At 38.9% G+C, this 25155-nt stretch overlaps 1 protein-coding gene across 4 annotated transcripts in view; it reads left to right on the top strand.

Annotated features, from left to right (window-relative positions):
- The window catches only part of usp6nl (USP6 N-terminal like), an 84087-nt gene extending 59184 nt beyond the window's left edge, over positions 1 to 24903 (top strand). For all 4 annotated transcript variants that reach the window (XM_074625686.1, XM_074625685.1, XM_074625683.1 and 1 more), the window contains 12 exons: positions 3777 to 3856; positions 5944 to 5983; positions 6133 to 6213; positions 12223 to 12330; positions 13350 to 13459; positions 14558 to 14606; positions 14718 to 14838; positions 15187 to 15281; positions 15574 to 15639; positions 16227 to 16326; positions 16430 to 16582; positions 21625 to 24903. In XM_074625686.1, coding sequence (XP_074481787.1) covers positions 3777 to 3856; positions 5944 to 5983; positions 6133 to 6213; positions 12223 to 12330; positions 13350 to 13459; positions 14558 to 14606; positions 14718 to 14838; positions 15187 to 15281; positions 15574 to 15639; positions 16227 to 16326; positions 16430 to 16582; positions 21625 to 23201 — 2580 coding nt within the window. In that variant the 3' untranslated portion in view covers positions 23202 to 24903. The remainder of the gene's footprint in view (positions 1 to 3776; positions 3857 to 5943; positions 5984 to 6132; positions 6214 to 12222; positions 12331 to 13349; positions 13460 to 14557; positions 14607 to 14717; positions 14839 to 15186; positions 15282 to 15573; positions 15640 to 16226; positions 16327 to 16429; positions 16583 to 21624) is intronic.
- The last annotated feature ends 252 nt before the right edge of the window (positions 24904 to 25155 follow it).

Here is a 25155-nt window from a genome sequence, read left to right as displayed (position 1 = left end):
GTCGGTTATCACGGCGGGCCACACGCACTCGCTTGCTCGCAGTTTCACATCAGCTGGCGTTCGTGTGCAGATATTAAAAAATTAGTTATTGTCTTTGCAGAAAGTGCAAGAATTGTTTCTGTTTACTGTCTGTTGTCTTTTCTCGCCGAGCACTGATAGCGCTGATAGTTTTGGATGTTTGATTTACAACATCATCACCAAAAATGTCACATTTGAATCAATTCTAATTTAAAATGCAGCCATTATTGTGCTAAATTGTGCTATTGTATTTTCTAAGCGGCGTGGCTCCAGGGACGGAGATGGATAGATAGATGGATTGCTATGAAATGAAAGGTCTAACAGACACATTCATGATCCCCAGAGTATGAATACTATTAACTTTGTTGATCCTCTGACTTTTCTAGTGTCACTATGAGGTTCACATTTGTGGTTTTGAGTGAAATATCTCAACAACTATTGGATGGATTGTCATGAAATTTGGTTCAGACGTTCATTCTTTGTCCAGTTTTGTCCAAATCGTTGCTCTCCACACACTATAGGAACAAAAAAATGTAACATAACTTGTGTGGACTCTCTCACATTTTCAACATCTGTTAAAATTTGACATTTTTTTTAGTGTGAGCCAGCCTTTACATGACAATCTGAGCACTTTGAAGACACAAAAACATCAAACTGACCACTAACAGAAAGAAACAGTTAATGAACCTCCAGCCCTGTCTGCTAAAAATAATCTGCATACAGTAGCAGAGACAGAAGGGCCCGTCTGTGGTTTCACAGGTCAGTCTGACAAGCAGATGTTGAGGTGAAATATGTCTAAACTCATCTCCTCACTGTGCCCTCGCCCAGCGTCTGCACCGCTCCCTTAGCAGAAACGGCTAAATAAATAACTCACACACCTCTCTGAAGAATCAAAAGACCTCCGTGTTTTATACCAGCTCACACAATGCGTGTTCTCACACTCCCATCAGACATCATCGTGGCTGACACGTTTATCATTTTTCTCTCTCTGCTTTTAAAATCAATGTGAGGGTGAAATGAGAGCAGGACTCCTGACTGCTCAGCGTTTCTATGATTGCGTGTCACCAGAAGTCTGTGATCGACTGCACGATTCACTCGTGTGTGCTTTCTTTCAGTGCCACTCTTCGGGATTTCTACAGTTTATTAAAACAATTCATAACAATAAATCAGTGGTTCCACATCTTTTTCTGCTCCTGACCCCCTTAACACAAAGACCACCCATCAAAGGGTTAAATGTCTACACAGAGTGATTTTACCTTCTCAGATTGTTTCATTTGAATAATTTTTAGAGGTAAAACTGTTCAGTTTTTTACAAGAATTAAGTTAAGATTAGAGAAAAGTCTGGAAAAAAGTTTTTTTTTCTCATTTCTTATACCCCCTATAGATTCACCTTGTGGTAGGGAACCACTGCAATAAATTAATTCTGATATTAAATGCAACACATTCGGTATAGGGAAGGAAAAAAATGGTATCGGAACATCTCTAGGTTTCAGTTATCTATCAAAAAAGGCGAGGTAAAGCGGTGAAAATATTCTAAATATAGCGTACACTTAAAATTATATTGATTTTTATTTATTTTTTTAGGTGGCTAAAATACGTATTTCTGCTGCTCCCGTCCACAGCCGCTTCACCTTGCCGCCCTTTCCCACGGGGGAACTGAAGCTTTTATATTGCGCTCTTCAAAGCCACCAGACTCCATTCACAAAAACAGTAATTTAACCTCACATAACACAGGAGTATACATACAAACCCCACTTCAAAAAATCCGAACTAAGTCTTTCAGTTATTTCCAATCAGCTAATTTAGACTCAGCTTAGTGCTGGCGTTCACATTATTCATAACCTTATTGATTAGCTTACATTGGTTTACCTACGCCACTGCTTTTTGCTTACGGCTGAGTGGGCGTTTCTCTTTATGTTTTCTTCAGTAGTAGCTAATTCGGCATACTTCTAATGGTGCCAGTTTGCCAAAATACCTCTTGTTTTCATTCCCCAAAGCATTATGGGAACCTAGAAACTGTAATGGACGTGAATTGAAATTTCTTTCTGTTCAGTTTGAGAACTTCAAGTGACTCATGTTCGAGCGCAACAAGACCTCAAATCGAGTCGTGACATTTCCCATACTTCTGCACTTTAATGGTGTGAGCTTTTCATTGACTTTTTCCAACTTTCTGCCCTCTATTCTTCTATTATTCTCTCCCTCACACGCTCTTTGATATTCTCTCCCTGCTCCTCTCGCTACATAATCCTTCCTCACACACTCACACACTCTTTTTGTGGGTTTTCTGTGTCATTGGTCCATGATGGTGAATTAACTCGAGCCGGTTTCTCGGAGGCCCGGAGTCAGACGGTGACGCAGGTGGGGCGTCTGGCTGTTCATTTCACACCTGTTAATCGCTGCTCACACACACACACACACACACACACACACACACACACACACACACACTCAGTTTCTCTCCGTCTCATAAACACACTCACGCCCACACACTTTCCCAAGGGCGCCGGAGTCGTGGCTCCCCTCCTAATGTAGCAGCCAATCAAAACATGATTCTCTTGCCCCTGAAGAACGTGGGTGGCATGTAATTTGGAGCTCAATCAGAAGTCACTGTTTCAGAGCTGTTTCAGAGCACAACCAGCATCAGACAAACTGCGGGGCTGCAACTAATGATTATCTACATTGATGATTAGTTTTCAGATTAGGTTTGTCTATAAAATGTCAGAAAATTTCTCAAAAAATGTTCGTCACATCTTGATCGTGATGTATAAAACCCAAACCCAGTCCCAGTAAAAGTGATCTCATTTTTATTTTATTTATTTTAAATACTCTCTTTAACCAAAACGTTGTTGTGTGCATATTGTGCCAGTGTTTCAGATAATGTGTCCCTCATACAGAGATTGAAGTCTGTAACACTTAATGTAATTTTCCATCAAAAAAAAATTAAAAAATTAAAAAAATTTAATTCAGTGTTCTGAAATAGTGTTTTTTGTTCATCACGTCCATATAAAATTAAGATTTTTGGTCATTGTCCATTGTAGATTAATCGCTTTTCGTCAGAAATGCCCAGCTGTGTTCACACCAAATGCGAAGCTGCTTTTTGGTACTTCAGATGGCTGAATTAATCTGGTTTAATACAGCAATATGAACCTAAAATAAACAGATTTTCCACTGATTTAATTGCAATAGACAGATCAAAAGGATGCCGAAATAACTATATAATGATGCCAATTTGTAAAAAGTCTGAATTCATGCTTTGTCAGGTCTGTCCGCAAGACGACAAGCAAACAACTTTTAAAACACTTGTTTTCTGAATGGAGTTTGGATCAATCAGGGCTATGCTATGCTAACAGTGTAGTTGCTCCATCAACTCAAAATAACGTCTAAATTAGGCATAAATACAACAGCAACGTTATTGTTTATACTCATAGATATCGATATACTGTGTAACTTTGACATGATATAAAGTCGCCTGCATTTAAGGTGTTTATTATTGAGCAATAATCTTTTCCTCCATTTTCTGATTCAACAACGTCAGTGACGTCAGGAGAATCTCAACACTGATATGCTTTTGCAACACAGCGTCGCTGTTTTCTTGAAAAAATTTCTTGCAAAAGTTGAACATTTTTGCGTCATAACTTTTCGTCTATTCGTTTCTGGTTTTGACCCATGTCTAAAACCCAAGGAACATTTCATTTGTAATCACTTGTACATGTACAGTACAGTGTTATTTATGGTGTTTTTTCTCTTCTTGTTTCCAGGGAAAAGAGGCCGTCGTGGAGCCCTGGGAGGACACCAACTTCCACCTCTACAAAGTCGTCGACCGCTTCGGCTTTGTTCAGTAAGGACTCACACAGAAACACATCATTCATTATAACTAAATGAATAACCTCCAGTTTGAACAGTAGCACCACATGGAAGGGGAAAAGGGAGAAAATGAGAGGCTGTAAAGACGAGTGTTGCTGTGAGAAGAGTGTGTTTGTGGCTTTGGCCCCGGCCGGCTGCGAGGCTCTTAAACAGCACTGTGCTGGAGTGTTATATGTGTGTATATATAGGCTGGCACATGCAGGCAGGAAGCAGCCTGGTTAGCCACAATCACAGGGCATCAGTGTTAGGATGGAGTGGTACGATCCAGACCAGAGGCTGGTGGAAGATGGAGGGAGAGATGGTTGAAGGAAAACCCTCAGGGTTATATGATTGTTTAAGACGGGGACAGAAGTAGCCTGAGGTGAAGGTCACTGGTTGGGCAGAAGAAGAAGAAGAAGAAGAAGAAGAAGAAGAAGCCAAGAGACGATGCTTCAGACTGGGCAGACTGGCTGTAGAGATGAGCCAAGAGGACTCATAATATCCATGTCTTAAGGAGCTGTGTGGATGGAAACAGTAAAGCAAGAATAGACGTCAACCTAAAGGGCGTCTTCACACTCGAAAGTACTCTTTTGCAGTTCTGTCGAGTCGGCACGCACAGAACTTCATTCATTCGTTGATCTATTTATATCAAATCTATATATACCTAATACCTCATTTGCATAATTGCATTAATAATAAAATGCAAACACCTCATCTGGACTAATTTCTGCAGTGAGATCAGCTTTATGGCCTGGATGCTTTCACTCAGTTGGTTAAAGCTTTATTTTAAGGGTCTTTCATTTCTTAATAATGCCCCAATTATTTCCTAAAAAAAGGACGTAATTTGGTGCTAATTATAGTAAAAAAAAAAAAGAGACGTTCTTTGTTGAATGCTTGTAGGATAATGTAGCTTTTTCTTGCTGCTTTTTTGCACTGATCCTAAAAACATCTTAGACATGTTGGAGTAATAAAAAAAAATGAAGGTCAATAGCTCAACTGTCACTTCTCATCTTGATTTTGATCCACATTGTTGGAGACGAACCAAGGAGGAATTTGTCTGCAGTGCTCGAACATCCATGGATGTTTGCTAAATGACAGGTAGTATTCAGTTATTTGGAAGCCCATACGGGACTTTATTAAAATTATAATGAAAACTTTAAAATGTAATTCTACAATAGTATTATAATTTTCCAAATACGCTTGTTATTTGAGTGAAAATTTGAATTAAAATGCAATATAAACAATATAACCAGATTTTTCATTTGTCCAAGCAATATTTAAGTCACCCATGCGAGTATGTGGAAATGAAAATGCAAAATTGGATTATTGCATTTCCATTTTCATTTTTACCAGGGCTGCAAAATTAATAAAAATGTTAGCAAAATCGCAACTTGGCGTACTGCAATTTTCAAATTGCAGGATCAGGAGGAAATCACAATATTTTTTTAAAGGTGAAATATGTGTCAAAATACCATTTTAAATTAAATATTGTTCTAGGCTAGAGATAAAATTAAATTGTAATTTCCTATAATATTGCAAATCATATCGCAATAGCAATATCAGTCAAAAGTAATAGTAATTCGATATTTTTTCAAAATTGTGCAGCCTTCATTTTTTAGTCAAATAATGCATACATATTATGGAACATTATAATGCTTTTGTGGAACTACATTTTCAAGTTTGCATTATCATTTTAATAAAGTCCTCTTTGGGCTTCCATACAGAGCAGCGTGGCTGGAAAAAGAAAAGAAAATCTCTCCTCAGAGTAACTCCTGCAGGGACTCTGAGACGCAGATAAAGGGAGGAATGTCTAATCTGTTATTTCCTGTTTGCGTGACCGCTGACATGTTTGATGTTCCTGTCGGAGAGAGTGAGACGAGCTCTGACCCGGATATCACTCCGTTGTTTCATCCATCAGTGTTTGGTGGTTTTCTGGCAGCGTTGACTAAACTATGATTCTTCCACTGCACATATGACAGCAAGGACAAAACTAAAAATAAACTAGAGGTCAAGAGATGAGTTCTAGACTATTTATCTCTTCTTCTCTTATTCACTCCTTCTCTTTTCTTCTTCTCTCCTCAGTAAGAATGAACTTCCATCCCACGACTCAGTGGAGGAGAAGGTGAGTTACTTCATTATATCTCTTCTCTACTTTTGAACATTTGCAAGTTGCTCTGACAGTGATTCCCATCGGACGTGAACGCAGCCACAGAAAAAAAACAACTGATAAGAGAGGAAGTTATTAACGTGTCACTTCTTCTTTCCTCTCAGCAAAAACACATGGAGGTGGAGAGGACCACCAAATGGCTGAAGATGCTGAAGAGCTGGGACAAATACAAGAACAGTGAGAAGGTGATCTGCTGTTTTTCTGTTTGTCGCTACATCTCATCCAAATTATTTTTTTCACCCTCTCACACTCGCCTCCGTCTGTCCTTCACACATAAGTCAAGTAGCAATACCGCTCTATAAAAATACTCTTACAAGTAAAAGTCTTACATTAAAGATTTCACTTAAGTAAATGTAGAAATGTACTTAAACTAGGGCTGTCAATCGATTTAGAATAGTTAATCGTGATTAATCACAAATTAAACGCACATTTTTTATCTGTTCAAAATGTACCTTAAAGGAAAAATTTTAAGTATTTAATACAAATCCATTAACAACACAAAACAATGACAGATATTGTCCAGAAACCCTCACAGGTACTGCATTTAGCATAAAAAATATGCTCAAATCATAACATGGCAAACTGCAGCCCAACAGGCAACAACAGCTGTCAGTGTGTCAGTGTGCTGACTTGACTATGACTTGCCCCAAACTGCATGTCATTATCATAAAGTGGGCATGTCTGTAAAGGGGAGACTCGTGGGTACCCATAGAACCCATTTTCATTCACATATCTTGAGGTCAGAGGTCAGTTTTTCCTCTCCAAAATTTAGCGCAAGTTCGGAGTATTATTTCGCCTCCTTCTCGACATGCTAGTATGACATGGTTGGTACCAATGGATTCCTTAGGTTTTCTAGTTTATAAGCCTGATGCAACCTAAAAATCTTAAGTTGCGTTAAAGAAATTAGTAGGGTTAATACACTAAACTTATATGCACATCTCTAGCAAGCACCAGTGGTGATTTTGTGATTCTTTGTGAAGAAACTCAATTTTACAGATCTGTTGATTAAATCAACTAATCAATCGGTCTGTAAAATCGTATGAGTGTTATTCGACTAAGAGTTTCTTTGGTCGAGGACAGCGCTACACATGTGTACAACAAACACTTCAATTTGAGTATTTGGAGAGTAATGCTTTGAAAAGTAAGTTTCCTTAAAGTGATTAAAGCTGCATTATTTATCTTTATGGTCACTTGGGGGCAGCGGAATAACATAAAAGAGTTGTTATGGTGAAATGTTTACATGATTATTTTCATTATTGAGAAATCAGGATTAATTTCTGCAGTGAGCTCATCTTTGTGGCACGAATGCATTCCCTGACTCTGGGTCTCTTATTTCTTAATAACTTATTTTTATATCCTGGAAAGAGCTATATAATTTGCTATTAATTATAGAGACAAAAGTCTGAAAGAGCTGCTTCTTTTAAACCCAAGTTAATATTTATTCATCATTCATTTATTATTGGTAACTTTAAAAAATGTAGCTTTTTCTTGTTTTGTTTTTTTGCAACGATCATAAAATGCTAAATATCTTAGACATGTTGGATCAGTAAAAAAAATAGAAATAGATAGCTGAACTTTTACTTTTCAGCTTGATTTCTTTTGTAAAACAATCATGATACAACTCGTCATGTTGGTCTACTTCTGCCCTCTGCTGCAGTCGTCCTGTCAGCAGTAGATGTAGAGGAGAGTCTTCCTCCCTCATGGACCATTAGAGGGCAGGTATCCGTCATGGCCTGCCTTCATTAGGACCTTTTTTAGGTGCAGGTTGAGTTGTGGTGTTGCCTGCAGCACTTCACCATGTCCTTCATTTGTACGTTTGCTTTCAGCAGGGATTTAGTGAGTGGGTATGTGAGGCTTTGAAATGTGAAATACACTCATGACTGGCACTAAGAGCTCACTGAGACTCATTCTACGGCGTCGCCTCCTCTTTGTTTCAACAGCCAAGGACACACAGGAGCGTTTAGTCCTCCCCTCCGTCACATCACTCTTCTTCTTTCTTCTTTTAAAGCTTCAGGGATGTTTCTCTTTTCCTCTTTCGTCAGCTCGGCGGGGGGGAAACGGGTCACGCTTGATACGTCTCTTATTTTTTGTTTCCTCTCTTGCCAGCTGCTGAGAACATTTAGCCCGCAGTAGGAAAGTACAAGAGAGCTGAGCAGATGTAAAGCAGCGCCCTCGCGCCACACTCGACGAATTTGGCTCGAGGTTGTAGTGTTTACATATCAGTTATAATGCGGTGGGCCCAGTAGGAGGACGGAACCCTGCCAATATAAAAAATAAATTATTAAATGACTCGATAAATAAATAAATAAGCCAATAAAAGTAGCAAAAATAATATTAAAAATATATGTAATCAATAATTAATTGATAAAAAATCTGTTTTAATTAGCTTTTTCATTTATTTACCTTTGTATTAATTTCCTTGTTCATTAACTCTTCTGTTTAGTTTCCACTTTTATTTATTTATTTTTTAAATTATTTATTTATTTTTATTTATGTATTTATTTTTTAAAGTATTTATTTATTTATTTAAGCATGAATAAATCTGGTCATTGTTTAGTTAAACTGTGTAAAAATCAAGGAGCTGTTTGTATGAACACAGTAAATACAGATAAAGACTAAAACTGCACAGATTCACAGTAATGTAAATGTTGACACACGTGTTCAAGTGTACACAAACACACACACACACACACTCGGAGGATGATTAGTCTAACAGATGCTCTCATTGACTCGCTCATCAGAGCCTAATTACAAAGGTTGTTTCACTAGAAACTAGTGAGTCCCAAGTGTGGTGATACACACACACACACACACACACACACCCTAATGTCATTAATTCTGAGATGACACACACAACACTGCCTTCTTAATAGACAATAAACACACACATACATCATGAGCATCACATACGCTGACATGCAGATGAGTTCACAGACAGCTGACTCATAACTTCATTAACCCTCTCAGCTCATCCTCACATATCTTCAGCATTATTTTAATTGTAAAGCAACAAAACATTTCAGGTTGAAGATGAAATATATAATGAAATAAGATCTTAGGTAGTCCTCCTAAATGATGCTAAAAGTTCATACTTTCCTCCGAAGACGTGTTCACAAAGAAGCTGAGAGCAGCTACAAGCTGAAAGGAACCCGTTTCTGTGGATAATCACTACGTCCACGGTGATTGACAGATGACCGGTCTGCGTCAGTGAATGACATATTCATCAATATACAGGAGCATGAGGAACAAATTAAATTAGCTAGACAGACAGATTTCATTTACAAATATTGATGCTATTCAGTCAGATGTGATGCATGAAACAAAGTAGAATATTGACTTTTCAAGTAGACTATATCTAGCAAAACACCATCCGTATGTTGAATCTGCAGTATTCTTTTGTATTTATTCTCAAGTTTCTCGCCAAAAACTACATTTTACCAGATTACATTTGAACACATCCTGGAAAACGTTAGAATTTACCTTCGTCCAATACAAATTTTTACTAAAAAGAGCCTGAATAGTGCAGTGTTGTAAAAAAACGAGTATCGTCACTTTTTCAGAATTTTGGCATCAATATGGCACTAAAGAATCGGTTCCCCTGACATCCCTAAACTAAACTAAGCCAGCTAAACTGTTATTGTCGTAACAAAACCAAAGAACTTATATGGCCAAGAAGTGAAAGTCAATTGTTTGACAGCAAAGCTACGCTTCCGTCATTTTGGACTGAAAGCGACTACCAGATGCCAGTAAAAAGTCCCCCTACAAAGTGCCGTACAACAGTAAAACTAACTTCTATTCTATTGTGATATTTTACTAAAGAGGCCTTTGTTGAACAATAAAATATTATTTGCATAAAGTTGAGGTGTAGGTAACTCTATGCAAATCAGGGGGCGTCCGGCAACTTCCCGCCTCTGGAAACTCCCTAGAACTGTTACACCTAATACTGAGGAACCCTAAATTTAGCCCTGACACACCTAACTGTGCCAGTCAGGAGCTACTTTTAGCCTCAGGGTGTTGTGTGAATACTAATAGAAGGTTCCCCTGTCAGTCACCTGTACGGCACATTTACAGCCACTACACCTCCCGTACAGTATCTGCTGTATAACCGTTCCGCCTGGTCGGGTTTTAATAGCCGTAGACGGAGAATTCACTGCCTCCGATTAGCTTTGCTGTTCCAGCAGTTTGGGTTTTAAGACTTAATCTTCCTCGCTGCAGTCCAGAATGATTTTCCATCTCTTTGTGGGCGCTGAATTACTTTGGACTGTTCTGCATGCATAGCAGTCTCTCTCTCCAACCTCGGCCCACAATGTCTCCTGGAGCGCGTCCAGCCAGATGGTCGTGGTTCACCTTCCAAAGCCCTTTGCTTCTGCTCAGGGAGAGCGCCGAGTACATCCATGCGTGCACTGTTTGTATCTCTGACATCTTTGACACGCTCAGAGCAGCTCGTTTGACGGGTTTCTCTATTCGGAATAATTTTTTAGCAACTGCCAGAGGCTCCGATTGCATCTCCGAGGCCCGCAGCAACAACCTTTGAACAGATAAAACTGTGTGTTTTTCCACTTTGCTTGTTTTCACCTTTCTTGGCATCATATTATTGTGAGGAGTTATGTTTTATTCAACTGTCTTTTTCTACACTGTAAGCACACATTTGTTTTTAAAAGGTTATATATTCATTATTAATAGGGCTGTCAATTCATTAGAATTAAAAGAAACCCTCACATGTACTGCATTTTGCATAAAAAATATGCTTAACCCCTTTGAAAATGGCCATGACAGTTTTTCCTCGCCAAAATTTAGCATAGGTTTGGAGCATTATTTAGCGTCCTTTTCGACAAGTTAGTATGACATAGTTGGTACCAATGGATTCCTTATGTTTTTCTAGTTTCATATGATGCCAGTATCTTCACTCTAGCTTTAACTGAGTCCACTACAACCCAAAAATTGCAAGTTGCGTTAATGCATTAAAGAAACGCAACGTTATTATCGCGTTAACTTTGACAGCCTTAGTTATTAATGTTACTAACATAGATAATTAACAGCCAGGATCAGTGGAGCCATATTCTTTGGGTCAAATGATGAGCATTTTAAAATACATCTTCAAAACTTTACACCTTGTATTGATTAAAGGTTAAAAAAAAAAGTCCTACATGTGCAGGTAAAACAAAACCTAACAAATTGAGATATTATAAAAGTTAAGATAATGAAAAATTAAACATTCAGTGTTCCCTCAAGCCCCAAGATGTGTTAATTTCTTGCAAAATCCAACATTACAGCAATAATAATAATAATTGGATACTGATAAGAAAAACTGTAACAAACCAAATGCGTTTCAAGATATCTAAACATGACTTTTGAGTTTGCAGAAAACCAGCAATAATTTTATATCTTTGTATAGATATAAAAAGTACTATACAAAGTAATTATGCGGTATGGATTATGTAAAACAATATTCTTAAGTAAGTAAGCTGTATTTATATAGCACTAAAGATAGTAATCAACAGAAGTATTCCTTTATTGAGTCTCATTAATTGCTGAGTCCATAAAAATAAAAATAAAAACTGGAAAAAAATCAAATAAAACCCTTGTGAAATGGTTACTAATGTAAAAAAAAATTAATAAAATAAATTAAAGTCAATAAAATAAAATAAATTAAAGTCAATAAAATAAATTAAAATCAATAAAATAAAATAAATTAAAGTCAATAAAATAAACTAAACATCATGGATAAAAATAAGATGATAACATTATTCCAAATTAAAAGCCAGATTAAAATAAAAAGAAAGGTCTTTAATTTCTTGCCAGTGTAATATCCAGAGGCAATGAGTTCCACAGTTTAGGGCTGAATAAACAAAAAGTACTCTCACCGCTACTTTTATTAAGGGACACATGAGGAACGTTTAAAAGAAACGCAGTTGAGGACCTTTTTCTGCTTCATAAAGATGAACTGATAAAAAAAATAAAACATAAAAATACATTTTCGCTTCACATTTGATATATTTACTGTCAGATCTTTCATTATTACACTGTCTCACCACTATCTGATATTTAATGAAATTGCTGCCGGATGTTTTGGCAGACTGAAACCTGTATGAAAACCTCTTCCCAGCTCTGAGGTAAATGTGGCTGGTGTTTGTGAGGTGAACGGAGCTGCTCCTCTTTCTAACAATGACCTCCTGCTGTTTGTTTCCTTCCAGCTGGTGAGGAGGGTCTATAAGGGAATTCCCCTGCAGCTCCGAGGGGAGGTGTGGTGTCTGCTGCTCGATATCCCCAAAATAAAGGAGGAGAAGAAAGACTTCTACGAGGTACGGAGCCGGGATCTCACCACTAAACACACTCACTCTTTACAGCCCTGCTCTGCTCTGCTCTCCCACACACACAGTTTATAAAATCAGCCTTCATCACAGCACAAACCTCATAAAGATTCATAGGCTGCTTTATTTGATTTCATTGAGCTTCAGTGGGACTTTGGAGGCTTAATTGTGTTTGTGTGAATCTGCACGCTGTAAAGAACGGAGACAAACTTTGGATCTCATTAGAAAGTTCAGCTGGCAGGATCAATAATAACGCTGCCTTCAGTTGCTCTGTGGAAGTATTGAAATTATGAGTTGAAGGCACAGACGGTAAACAAAGAGGGAAATATAAACTGTGAAGGAGAAAGTTTCTGTCGATAATAAACCATTTTATCTTTTGTGTGAAATTTAATTTAATCCGGTTGATGCAAAAACTGACAGGTTAAACTTCAAATGTACGATGAAGACTGTTATTGTACGCATCTTTTTAGACCTTTTCACCCCAAAGTAACATCATACAAGCATAAGGGAACATGAAAAGTTCAAATAAAATAAAACTGGATCTTTTTGAGATAAATATTAAAACCGAGAAAGTTTAAATCTTTTAAATTTTATCTAAACTATTCACTGAAATACTTTCAGAATAGATTCAACGTGCTGTTAAGTAGCTGAATTATGTTTAATTTCGGCCCTGGTTGAAGTAGTCACGGGTCAAACTTGTGATGAAGTACTGCTCGTAGTCTTCATCATATAAATGATCCAAATTGTTCCAGACTTAATCGATTGTTACGAGATGTTTTCTAGACTCATATTTGGTTGTAAAAAATATTTTGCAAGGCTTTGTATGTGATGTTTAGTTATATTTTCACTCTTTAACTTCTATACTCGTATTTTAGTTTTCAAGAATAAGTTTTATCTCTACAATAATACTGATTGTACAAAACACGATGTTTTAGCGCAGATACAATGTTTCTCTTTCCTGTCTCTGACTTCTGTTCTTATTCTTTCTGTGTTTTCTGTGTCGTCTACAGAAACTAAAGGCCAGAGCCAGAGGTATCTCCCCCGACATCCGTCAGATTGACTTGGATGTGAACCGCACCTACAGGGACCACATCATGTTCATGCATCGCTATGATGTCAAGTGAGTGTTTCCAGAATACACTTCTGCATTAACATCACCTTTACTCTCCCTACCATAACAAAATCTTTGGCCCAGTATTTGAATATTTACTCACTTATTACTGCTGCCTTATTCAAAACTGTAGATCCACTGTAGCAACCAGCCAGTGGAAAGTATATTAAAGGGTAACTTAGACACAAAAACAATGGACAAAAGGGTCCAGGTTTAAAAATACCAGGATGACTAACGTGCATAGAACACACCATCCTTTTGAAAAAATGATTTTTATTCAATAACAAATAACAGTACAAACAACAATACTGTAGAATATATGACTTTTCAGAAACACTATACCATGACATTTTTGTAATTTTTTTTCTACATAGTATACTATGACTTTTTAAACATACTGTACTATAACCTTTTATGACCTTTTTACGACATTGTATAGTATGGCTTTGTGAGCACTTATTTCGACATACCATACTATGACTTTTATAAAAAATTTTAACATGCTATACTATGACTTTTCAGCAGAATATATTTTTACTTTTTATGACTTTTCCGACATACTTTACTATGACTTTTTTTCATGAAATTTACGACATACTATGACTTTTTTTGCAACACACTATACTGTGACTTTTTTGACATAATGTAGACATTTTTTTCAACATACTGTACTTTGACTTTTTTTTCAACATACTATACTGTGAAAAAATGTCACAGTATGTTGTTGAACAAAGTCATACTACAATATGTCATAAAATTATTTCATAATACAATATAGAATGTAAAAGAAAATCACAATCTATACCAAGGATTAGGACAAATTCAACACAGATTTTCCGGTAGTTTTTGATCAGAACAAACATGCTTAATTAAACTGTAAATTTGTCCTGATGAATTACAAGCCAAAGACAATCAGTCGCAGCTCTTATGTAATTACTTTATTCTCATGTGTGAGGAGGATATTGTATTTCACAGTTACTGATTTTACGCCTGACGTACGGCTTCTAGGTTGTGTATTTTAACTGGAAGTTAAAGATGTCTGTGCTGTCAGAATTCAAACTATGAATAATGATCTTGGCTTTAACTCTGTTTTAATTGTGGTTTCAGGCAGCAGGCTCTCTTCCACGTCCTCACAGCCTACTCCATGTACAACACGGTGAGTCATTAACACTCTGAAACGGCAAAGGTTACTATGCTTTTACTATCTGCATGTTTCTTTTTGAAGTACTCATTGTTATTCCTCTGAATGATGAATGTGTGTTTGCAGGAGGTGGGCTACTGCCAGGGCATGAGTCAGATCACCGCTCTGCTGCTGATCTACATGAATGAGGAAGACGCCTTCTGGGCTCTGGTCAAACTGCTGTCGGGGCAGAGGCATGCCATGCACGGTGAGTCTGGTTACGCCTTGTAGCAAACTTCAACAGTCAGTGTCCACCAGACGAGGCCGAGTTGTGGCGAAATTACAGGGCGAGTGACCGGAGGAGCATCTCACTCTTTCCTCTGGAGGGAGAGAAGGAAGGGGAGAAGAGAGAGCGGGAGATAGGAAAGGGTAAAGGAGAGAAGAAGAGTAAAGGGGGGAGAGAGAGATAGGAAAGGGTAGATGAGTAAGGGAAAGAGAGGAGAGAGAAGGGGAGAAGAGTAGGGAGAGGGAGAGAGAGAGAGAGAGAGCGACATCCTACATCTTAAATGTGAAGTCATCACCAGTTCACCGATCGTCTCTTCCGTCTCACCTTCAGGGTTCTTCGTCCCCGGCTTCCCGAAGCTGATGCGTTTCCAGGAGCACCATGACCGAATCCTCAAGAAGATGATGCCCAAACTGAAGCAGCACCTGGTGAGACACACAACAACACTGCTGTAGAGATTAATAATGAAACAGCTGCTGAATAATGGAACAACTGCTCACAATACCAGATATCTATCCAAATAACTCAGAGATTAGGTTATTACATTACAACACTTCAGTAGCACTACTTAATACACCATTAGGGGTAATACTTTGATAAATATGTACTAAAAATAGGGTTAATATACTGGAGATATTTATGTTTCCTGGACAACGAGCTCCATATTTTGTGCTCAATGCACTGAATAGACTTTGTGTTGGTTTGTTTGTGCTGTTCCAGGACACCCAGGAGGTGTTAACCAGTCTCTACACCATGAAGTGGTTCTTCCAGTGCTTCCTGGACAGAGTGAGTACATTACAGACAAGCCTTCCCCATATATGGAATAATAAAATGTAACAACACTGCTGCTGGAGGTTGTCTTACTGATGTGAACATATCTTTGTGTGAGCTTCCCATTGACAGACATGTTTAGTGTTAAAGGTGATAAATACGCAGTAGGAGTACAGTCACTAGGACGAGGCTTGGCTCATGAGGGGTGGGGAGGAGGGAGCTGAGAGGAGAGAGGTGAGAGGAGGAGGGAGCTTAAAGGAGGGAGGTGGAGGAGGGAGGTGAAAGGAGGAAGAGAAAGGAAGGTGAGGAGAGAGGAGGAGGGAGCTGAAAGGCGGGAGGTGAGGAGGGAAGAAGGTGAGAGAAGAGGAGGAAGCTGAGAGGAGGGAGCTGAGAGGAAGGTGAGGAGGAAGGTGAGAGGAGGGAGCTAAGAGGAAGGTGAGGAGGGAGGAAGCTGAGAGGAGGGAGCTGAGAGGAAGGTGAGGAGGGAGGAAGCTGAGAGGTGAGAGGGTGACAGCTGGACAATAACAAAACTATAGATATAGAACCAAACTCATCCTTCATAACAATAAGACCTTCTAACCTAAAGTTGTGTCTGTGTCTAGACTCCATTCACCCTCACCCTCAGGATCTGGGACATCTACATCTTAGAGGGAGAAAGAGTGCTGCCCACCATGTCCTACACCATCCTCAAACTGCACAAGAGTAAGTTTACTCTACACACACTGGTACCAGCTGGTGTCTACCTCTCAAACACTGAACAAATGTCTCACTTATTTACATATATATGTGTGTGTGTGATCTACAGAGCACCTGATGAAGCTGTCCATGGAGGACTTGGTGGAGTTCCTGCAGGTGACTTTGTCCAAAAACTTCTTCTTCGAGGACGACTTTGCGATCGAGCAGCTGCAGGCGTCCATGACGGAGCTCAGGAGGGCGAAGCTGGAGCTGCCCGCGCCAGGTACTGCTACAACACGAAGCACACAGACAGCTGTAATACCAAAAGGGACATTTCTGACTTTAGTTGCACCTGTTGTAGCCAAAAATCACAGCGACAACTTTAAATCAATCTACTGTTTTTATCCACCTTTTACTACAAATCTGATCTAAAGTATAAGGCAATTTGTTTAATTTAATGTTGATTAGTGTTTCCCTAAGCCCAAGATGACTTCCTCAAATGTCTTGTTTTGTCCACAATTCAAGAATTTTCAGTTAACTGTCCATAAGGGGGTAAAGAAACCACACAATTGTGACTTTTTTCCCTTTAAAGTAATACTAAAACCAACTAATCAATCATCAAATTGTTGGCAACTAATCGATTATTCGTTGCAGCTCTAATTAACAGTATGCTGATCGCATTTTTACCTGAATTAATACAATATACATATTTATATTTTTTAAATAGTCATTATTTGGTTTTCAGTATCACTATTAAGTCTCAGAAAATATTTTTTTTTCTGTATTATATGATTGTAAACTGAATTTTTTGTGGGGTTTTGACTGTTGGCTGGACAAAAAAAGATAATTAAAGTCATCACTTTTCACTACTTTCTAGGACTTCAGAGATTAGTCTATTGATTTAAAAAAAATTAATAATGCTAAAATCATGGAGAAAATATTGGTTATTTTATTTACATAAATAGCTACGCAATAAAGCTGCAATCTATACTGCAAAAAAGTAGTCAATATTATTAGGTTTTCAGTTTCCCTAATTAGTCTGAGAAAAAGAAGCATTTTATAATTCGTTATCATGCAAAAGTAAAGATTTACAGATTTTTTATTTTTTTTGTATAATATGATCGTAAACTGAATTTTTTTTCCCTGGCATAAAAAACCTTTTCACTTTTCACTACTTTCTGGGATTTCATAAACTGAACATTTAGTCCATTAATTAAAAAAAAAAAAAGAATAATAATCCTTTTTTACACAAATAAGCTGCAACCTGTCCTGATACAATCCCTAAAACTACATCCAAATCAGTGAAACACTACCCAGAAGCCCCCAGTGTTTAGTCGACAGTGAAACAAATGGCCCTCTTTTTGTATTATAGCTTTTACATTGCAACGCTTGTGGCTTCCTGCTGTCCTTTAGCTTGTATTAGCGATATTAACAGTGAGTGTTTTCTAATCTTGCTCTGTCTCCTCATTAATCTTCCTTCTCTCCCTCTTCTTTCAAACGATGTTAGCCAACAACAACAAAAGTGTGGCCGTGAGTGGGGGCCACATTCCCTCCTACAACAGTAACCGGTGGGCTATCCTGACTGGTCTTCCCTCTCTCCATGTCTCTGTCCATCTGTCCCTCAGTTCGTCCGTCCTGTCTGTCGCCTGTCTGTCCAGCAGTACTCGGGGTTTTTTCCTTCACAAACTAGTCTTCCGGCTGTTTTTTATCCCCCTCCACATTAATATTTTAACTAAGTTCAGATGCATCGCTTCAGTCCTGCAGTGGCTGTCTCTCCTCTTGTCTTTGTACCTTCAGTTTTTTTACCCTTTACTTACATGTTTTTATTCTAACATGGTTGTAAAATTTCAGTTCTGTCCTTAAACGTCTTTCAGGTGACATAATGCACCCTCTGGTGGCCAACTAAAGGCACTGCATGATACTGTTTCGACATTTTGGGGTTTTGCGGATAGCTTATCGTGGTATTTTGTAGGCCAATTATCGCTGTTTTTAATCAACAGCTGATCAGTCTAATTAACGCTGCAGCTTATTATTATCGTGAAAAAGGGTTCCTCTTTAAAGGGATAGTTTGGGTGTTTTAAAGTGGGTTTGTAAGAGGTACTTCTCCATAGTCAGTATATTACCTACAGTAGATGGAGTTTGGAGTACCAGCAGCTTTACGTATTTTACAGACCTGAAAGAATCAATATCGGTTTAAGTGTACACTATATTAAGAATATTTTCACCGGTTTACCTTGCCTTCAGACAACTATATAGTCTATGTTAGTCTAATATTGCATATACGTTAACTACACTTTTTAGGTGTACCCAAACTCCATCTACTGTAGGTAATACACCAACTATGGATAAGTACCTCATACAACCCCACTTCAAAACACCCAAACTATCCCTTTAAAGTGAAAACTTACATTTGTAAAGACGGGTACAACAATCTTTTTCAGGTTCCAATGTTATGTCTTCTTGTATTTAGTCTTTAGTCAGTTAGTCCGCTAAACCATCAGCAACCACTTTTTTGTAGGATTTTTTACTTTAATACTGAAGCTAAAGAACTTCCCTTTCTTCCAGAGCCCACACATCTATAACAGTAGCTGTCTGTTCATTTCCCTGCCCGCTGACAAGATAATGAGCCACTTTTCCAACACTGGAGGCTTTTGTTTAACTCCTGTTTTAACAACCATCTGCTACCACGTTTGCTGGTGTGCAGGGCAAGGGCTATATTTTTTAAATCTGCATTTTTTGTATCTGAATCGGGCGAACTGTGAGAAATGACAGCGGTTTTATGGTTTTGAACTTCACTTGGCGTAGTTTCTCTTTTCCTAACCACATCACCACCGCAGTATAATTTACTCCGTGCAAACAGCAGCTGGATGGATCTTTGATCTAGAGTGGCAGCGTCTGGATTCACTTCTTTTCTCTCATTAAACTCTGCAAAAACTGAGTTTAGGCCAATGTGGGGGAATGACTTTGAGGTTACCAAGAGCTGATCATCTGTGCTGATATTTACTAATAGTAAATATAATAATTTTTTTCCCTTTCAGAACAAAAGATAAGAAAAGCAAAGGAAGGAAAATCCTTCTCACACCAACCTTTTCTTATCTTTTATACTGAGGGCGACTTTTTCGACACACCTCCCCCTAAAGATTTTCAATCAAAAGGAAAAACTGCATCTTTTATGACCCTTAAAGTCTAATAATATCAAGACAATTTTATTTCCCTCCGACCTTTTGTTTATAAGCTCAGCGTTTATACTACCATGGTGTAAAAACAGCTCCTTGAGGCAAGGTTAGGCAGGTTTCATTGTTTTACACTCCCTCACTACACAGAAATCACTTCCTGTCTACAGCTGTGTGAAATAAAAACAATACTGATAACCTGCTGGCGGCGACCAGTATGGTGGCCTTGAACAGCTTAGTCGTGAAGTAAGGAACATGGACGACAAAATAAAGTCTGTTAGGCTCAAACAATGCTTGTATACTTTAGAGGGAGTTCACCTAAACCAGCCAGAATGCAGGCTTGCATAGCTGTATTAGTGCAACACTATTGTTGCATTCATTTAAAATTTCGAATTTAAAGTTTTATTTTAAATATATAAATATAATTTAAAGTAAATGTATAAAATATATAAATAATTTAAATTTATATATATAATTTTAAGTATTATATATATTATTATTTTTATTTATATTATTTTATATATTTATTATATATATTAATTTAATTTTTTAGCCATTAAACTATGAAAAAAACATCTCAGTAGTATCTTATTATTTTAATTTAGTGAATGTATTTGTTACTTTTAATCTAGTTTGATAGACAATGAAATTATTTCCAATAAGTTTGAAATATTTTAAAGACTAAACTATACATTTTCTACAGAAAAGTTATTTGTATTTCTATTTTCTAGTGATATTTTTTTATGTCATGCTGCATATATTCAGATTGTAGCTACAGGTTTTAAACATTAATTTTGACTAAAATTAAGTTTATCTGCCTTGTCAGTCAAAAACTACACCATATCTTAAAAAATACATACAGAAACTATGAGTAGGTTTACTTACCGGTTTGTGGATAGGATACAGGATTGTCTCCGGTGAAGAAGGATTCCTGAAAGAAGAAAAAAAAACTGTTGAACATAAATTTCTGTAGTATGCCTTTTTATCCATTGAAATATGAAAATAAATCTCAATAGTATCTTATAATTTTTCTTTTTTTTAATGTATTTAAATTACTTTTAATCTAGTTTAATAAACAGTTAAATCATATCCAAACATTACAACATGTTTTTGATTATGACAAAATAAAGCTATACAATTTCTAAAGAAAAGTTACTTGTATTGCTATTTTTTAAATGAAAAAGACAACATCTTAAGTGCTAATTTAATTTTTATCAAAATGTCATGCTGCATATAGTCAGGTTGTAACTACAGCTTTTAAACATTAATTATGACTAAGATGTGTTGTTTATCTGCCTTGTCAGCCAAAAACATCACAGCTTATCTCAGTAAAATCTTAATGGACTTTCTTGTGAGGTGCACTAATGAATGGCTTTTTAGAATTGCATTTGCAAAATACAGAAACAATGAGTAGGTTTACTTACCGGTTTGTGGACAGGATAGTCTCTGGTGAAGAAGGATTCCTGAAAGAAAAGAACAAAACTGTATTAATTTGGTGCTAGTAAGAACACCTTGCAAAACACTTCATCTCCCCCCAGCTGCTGCCGCCTCCTGCCCGACTCTGGTGATCACACTTTCCCTTTCAGTCCCCAACAACACCCAGCGTCACCATCACTGTGTCTGCACACTGTATATACATGTTCCTGTCTACTGTACTTTTTATTTATTTTTTGACGTAAAGTATTAATACTGGTTGTCGAATAGTAACTTTGGTGCAAGTAGTCGAAGTGAAGAAATATTTCTGTGGCTTCAGTCTCAGTACATTTAACATGGTTCATTAATCAAGAACTATTTCTGTATGACCTTTCTAGTCTGGGGCTACCGCTGCACCTAAGTACAGTCTAGTGAAATGGAGTGAAACTCATAATTTAAGAGGCCAGTCAATTGAATGTCTCTTCCTAATTGAGCCCCTCCAGCAAGCTGAGGATTAATATCAAACACTATTTCTGATGTTTTTTTGCCTGTGGAAATGTGACTATGTGTCGTCATGGATGTAATTCTCCTTTATTTTTACCTCTCTATGGCAGTGGTGTTGCATGAATCCATATCCCTGTTTATGTGAATCAGCGCCACACAGTGTGTCAAACCATCGCCGTTCAGTTTTGCTTCCCAATGGCGCTCTAATGTGTTTCTACTGCTTTTCATCTTACAGGTAAAGACGAAGAGTTTCCCAAGAAGCCTCTAGGGCAGCTTCCTCCTGAGCTGGCGGTGAACCACGTGGCGAACGGACAAAGCTACGTCGAGCCAGCCGAGCCTCCCAGGAACCCGAGTCCTGTACCAGACCGCCAGCGGGACAGTCGGCCGCCCAGCCGGTCACGCCGGGACTCGCTGGAGAAATCGATCCGCCACCACAAGGTGGACAAGAGGGATGTCCGCTCCAGGGGATCGGGGGAGATCCCCAATGAGCAGCGAAAGCAGTCCACCTCCACTACACCTGAGAGGGGAGCAACGCCACATTCGGCGCCCACCCCGACACCGCAGCTCATTACAGGGGATAGAGGGAAGAGCCACGCCACCGCCAACCATAACTCCAACGCGGCCTCCAGCTCTCACAAAGAAATCACTCCCCGCTGGTTCAAACCCTCCGAGATCAAGCTGGAAGCCGTCAAAGCAGCAGCAGCGCGGGAGGTCCAGCTAAGCAGAGGGGGGACGCCGGCCCCTTCCAGCCCTGTAGACAGCGCACAGCCCCACCAGCGACCACACTCAAAGGATTTCGTCCCCGAAATCAACCGCGGCTCCAACGCCTCTCAGTACGACAACGTACCAGGGCTGCAGGAGCAGGATTTCGAGATCGTGGAGCTTGACAGACCTCCGTCCAGTATTAGGACCCCTCGCAGCGAGACACCCTTCAGCGTATCGTCCCACCATCAGAGCAGCCCGAGCCGCGGACCCAGCCACGCCGGGAGCGCCGTCTCCCTCGCATCAGGGCCCAGGACGGCCAAACACCCTCTTCCTCCTACATTTAACAGTCCAGGAGGGGTCCAGACCGGCTACCCTGGCGGCCAGTACAACACTCCTCCCCAGCAGCACTCCCCGGGCAGGACTACAACCGAAGTCCCCATCCTCCACCCTGCTTATAGCGTGAGCCTGGACCACAGAGGCGAGGACAGACTCTATACTCCGCCCTCCCGATTCACCCCACCCTCCAATGTGGCGTACGGGGAACGAGCGTACGCCACCACCCAGCGCCCGAGCAACAGCCTCTCCCCGGAGAAGGCTCTCATGAACAACTCCTTCGCCACCTACCGCAGGCAGCCGCCACCTAGCTCCACCCACAACCCCCGTAACGCCAGGCCTCCCCCGGAGCACTCCCTGCAGCTGGAAACCAAAGGGAGGTCCACGCCTATCTACCTGCAACAACTCACCTCCACCGCACAGGTGTACGCCCCGGTGGACTACAGGTTTGACGGGCATCGGAGAGGCGAGGCGAACCCGCACTACCTGCCAGAACCTCGGCGGCCTGTAGACGGGCTCCCGTGGGCACCGGAGGATGAGCTGCCCCTTCCATCCCCAGGTGGGATGCCGCGTTCGCCGAGCTTCCAGCAAGCTCAAATGTCTCCAGTTCAGGAGTTCACGTTTCCCTCCAACCCGGACGGCCTGCTTCACTACAGGACACAGTTCCAGGAGCAGCAGCCCGTCATAAGGCAACAGCTCCCCCAGCTGTTTGGAGGACCACACTACAGGCACGCACAGGAGGCGTTCGCCATGCAGGAGTCCATGCTGCTGTGATATAGAAATGGCAAGACACTGTAAAAAAGAGGTGTAGTCACTGACACTGTGGTAAAGACGAGCAGTTAGTCCTAGCTTTGTTAGTTTCTGCTCTTTATGTGTGACCTTCTGACTGTCACGCTGCATCGTAACGTTGCAGGACGCACCAGCCTCTGAAGTTTTTACACTTTAAAAAAGAGTTTAAAAAAAACTGACTGAAGATTTAATTTTATTTTTGGATGTAAATCATTAACGAGAGGTGTCAGTATATATCTTTTAGAGTCTGATATGTACATTGGATTGTTTTTGTTAATATGCTGAGTTGTTATCAGTAGAAAATCCTCCTGAAAACTCTGATTTGTTTTCCATCTTTATTTTTTTATATGTTACTTCCAGATAGATGGATTTACTCTATATGCTTGTGAATGTTATTTTTCAAAGAGAAGAAATAATATTATGTCCAATGATAGAATTAGAGAGTTAAAGTTTTGATTTCCATTTTAATTTTGCAGCTCCTCCACTGTAGAAAGAAGCAGGGTTTGTTTATTTTTTAGTCTTTCCTTTTCAGTTTCAGCAGTAATATTCCTTCCTGATTAAGTGATGTGCAATTAATTTCTCCTTCATACATGAAATACAGTACGTTGGGTATGTACTAGGGCTGGGACGATTCACCTATCTCCCGATTCGATACCATCGCGATATTTGGGTGCTGATATTGCCATTTATTGCAATTTTTGTTAACTTTTTTAACACTAGACCATGGGAAAAGTTGAATCATACACTTTTCATAGACTTTTACTTTGGAAAATATCTAAATTGTTTGATTTTCACCATATATGTAGTCAGAGATGTCCTAAGGTCAAATATATCAGTCATTGTCAGGCATTATTTATTAAATTTTTTCCACCGACCAAAAAATGAAAGACATTTCACTCACAAATTCGTAGTATTTTCTTTTTAATTCATAAGGGACATGTAATGTTTTATACTTCTGGTGAATATATTCCAATCAATCCTAATTCCATAAATGTATTTTGTATATACAGTTCCGTTAACACCTTATTTGGAAAACTTGACGTAGTCACACGTCTACTTCCTCTAAATTCGCCAAGTCCTTCGCTGGCTCTTCCGACAACATTTTAAAAAATCATGATACATAGGTGAATCGATTTTTTCCCACCCCTAGTATTTACACGTATTTGAAGCCAGTTTGGTTAAATTCAAACCCTGATTCTCAAGGAATAGAGCGCTATCTTGTGAGGGCTAATAATATATAATATGTTTTGGTGGCTTTAAGCCATCTGATTTGCTATGTAACCATAGGTAACATGTTTGTTTTTTTTAATTGCTGTACTGTAGTTACATCTTGAGCACATGCAGCTAGAGATGGATGTGAACTAGTTTCAGTACAAGTTTGCTTTACTTCATTATGTCTTATTATTCTCAACACTGTCATATCAACTACTGTTCAAGCTGCTGGCACTTCTACTGGAGTCATCTGGCACACACACACATATGCACACACCACATGTCACGAATTTCAACATTTAATCAGTCACATTCCCTGTTATTATTATTATTATTCCTCATACTCTGGTTATTCTCAAACAGTATTGCCGTTACTGTTCATTACATTCCCTAAGTTATCTTTGTTTTTTGTTAAACAACTAATTGCAGACCATTCTGATACTTTGCTTAATAAAATGAGGTGGGTGAAAATTAATCTTTGGCTCTGTCTGTGACTTGCTATAAATCAGAGGTTTATTTTTTCTGCTGTTTGCTTTTTTCCACTAATAATGAAACGCTGCCCCCGTGTGGGGATATAGGGATATAGCTAAGCCAAAAAGGTAAGGATATATCTTTAAAAGGAGAGATTACGTGTATAAATTTGGTAAATATTACAGTAATTGAGGTTCCAGCACTTCACAATGAAAGGCTGAAACACTTGTGATTCTGATCTGAGCCTTCAAACCTG

The sequence above is a fragment of the Sebastes fasciatus genome, chromosome 23 (assembly GCF_043250625.1).
Source record: "Sebastes fasciatus isolate fSebFas1 chromosome 23, fSebFas1.pri, whole genome shotgun sequence".
Classification (NCBI taxonomy): Eukaryota; Metazoa; Chordata; class Actinopteri; order Perciformes; family Sebastidae; genus Sebastes; species Sebastes fasciatus.
The sequence above is the reverse complement of the archived record's forward strand: the minus strand, read 5'-3'. Positions and strand labels throughout refer to the sequence as shown.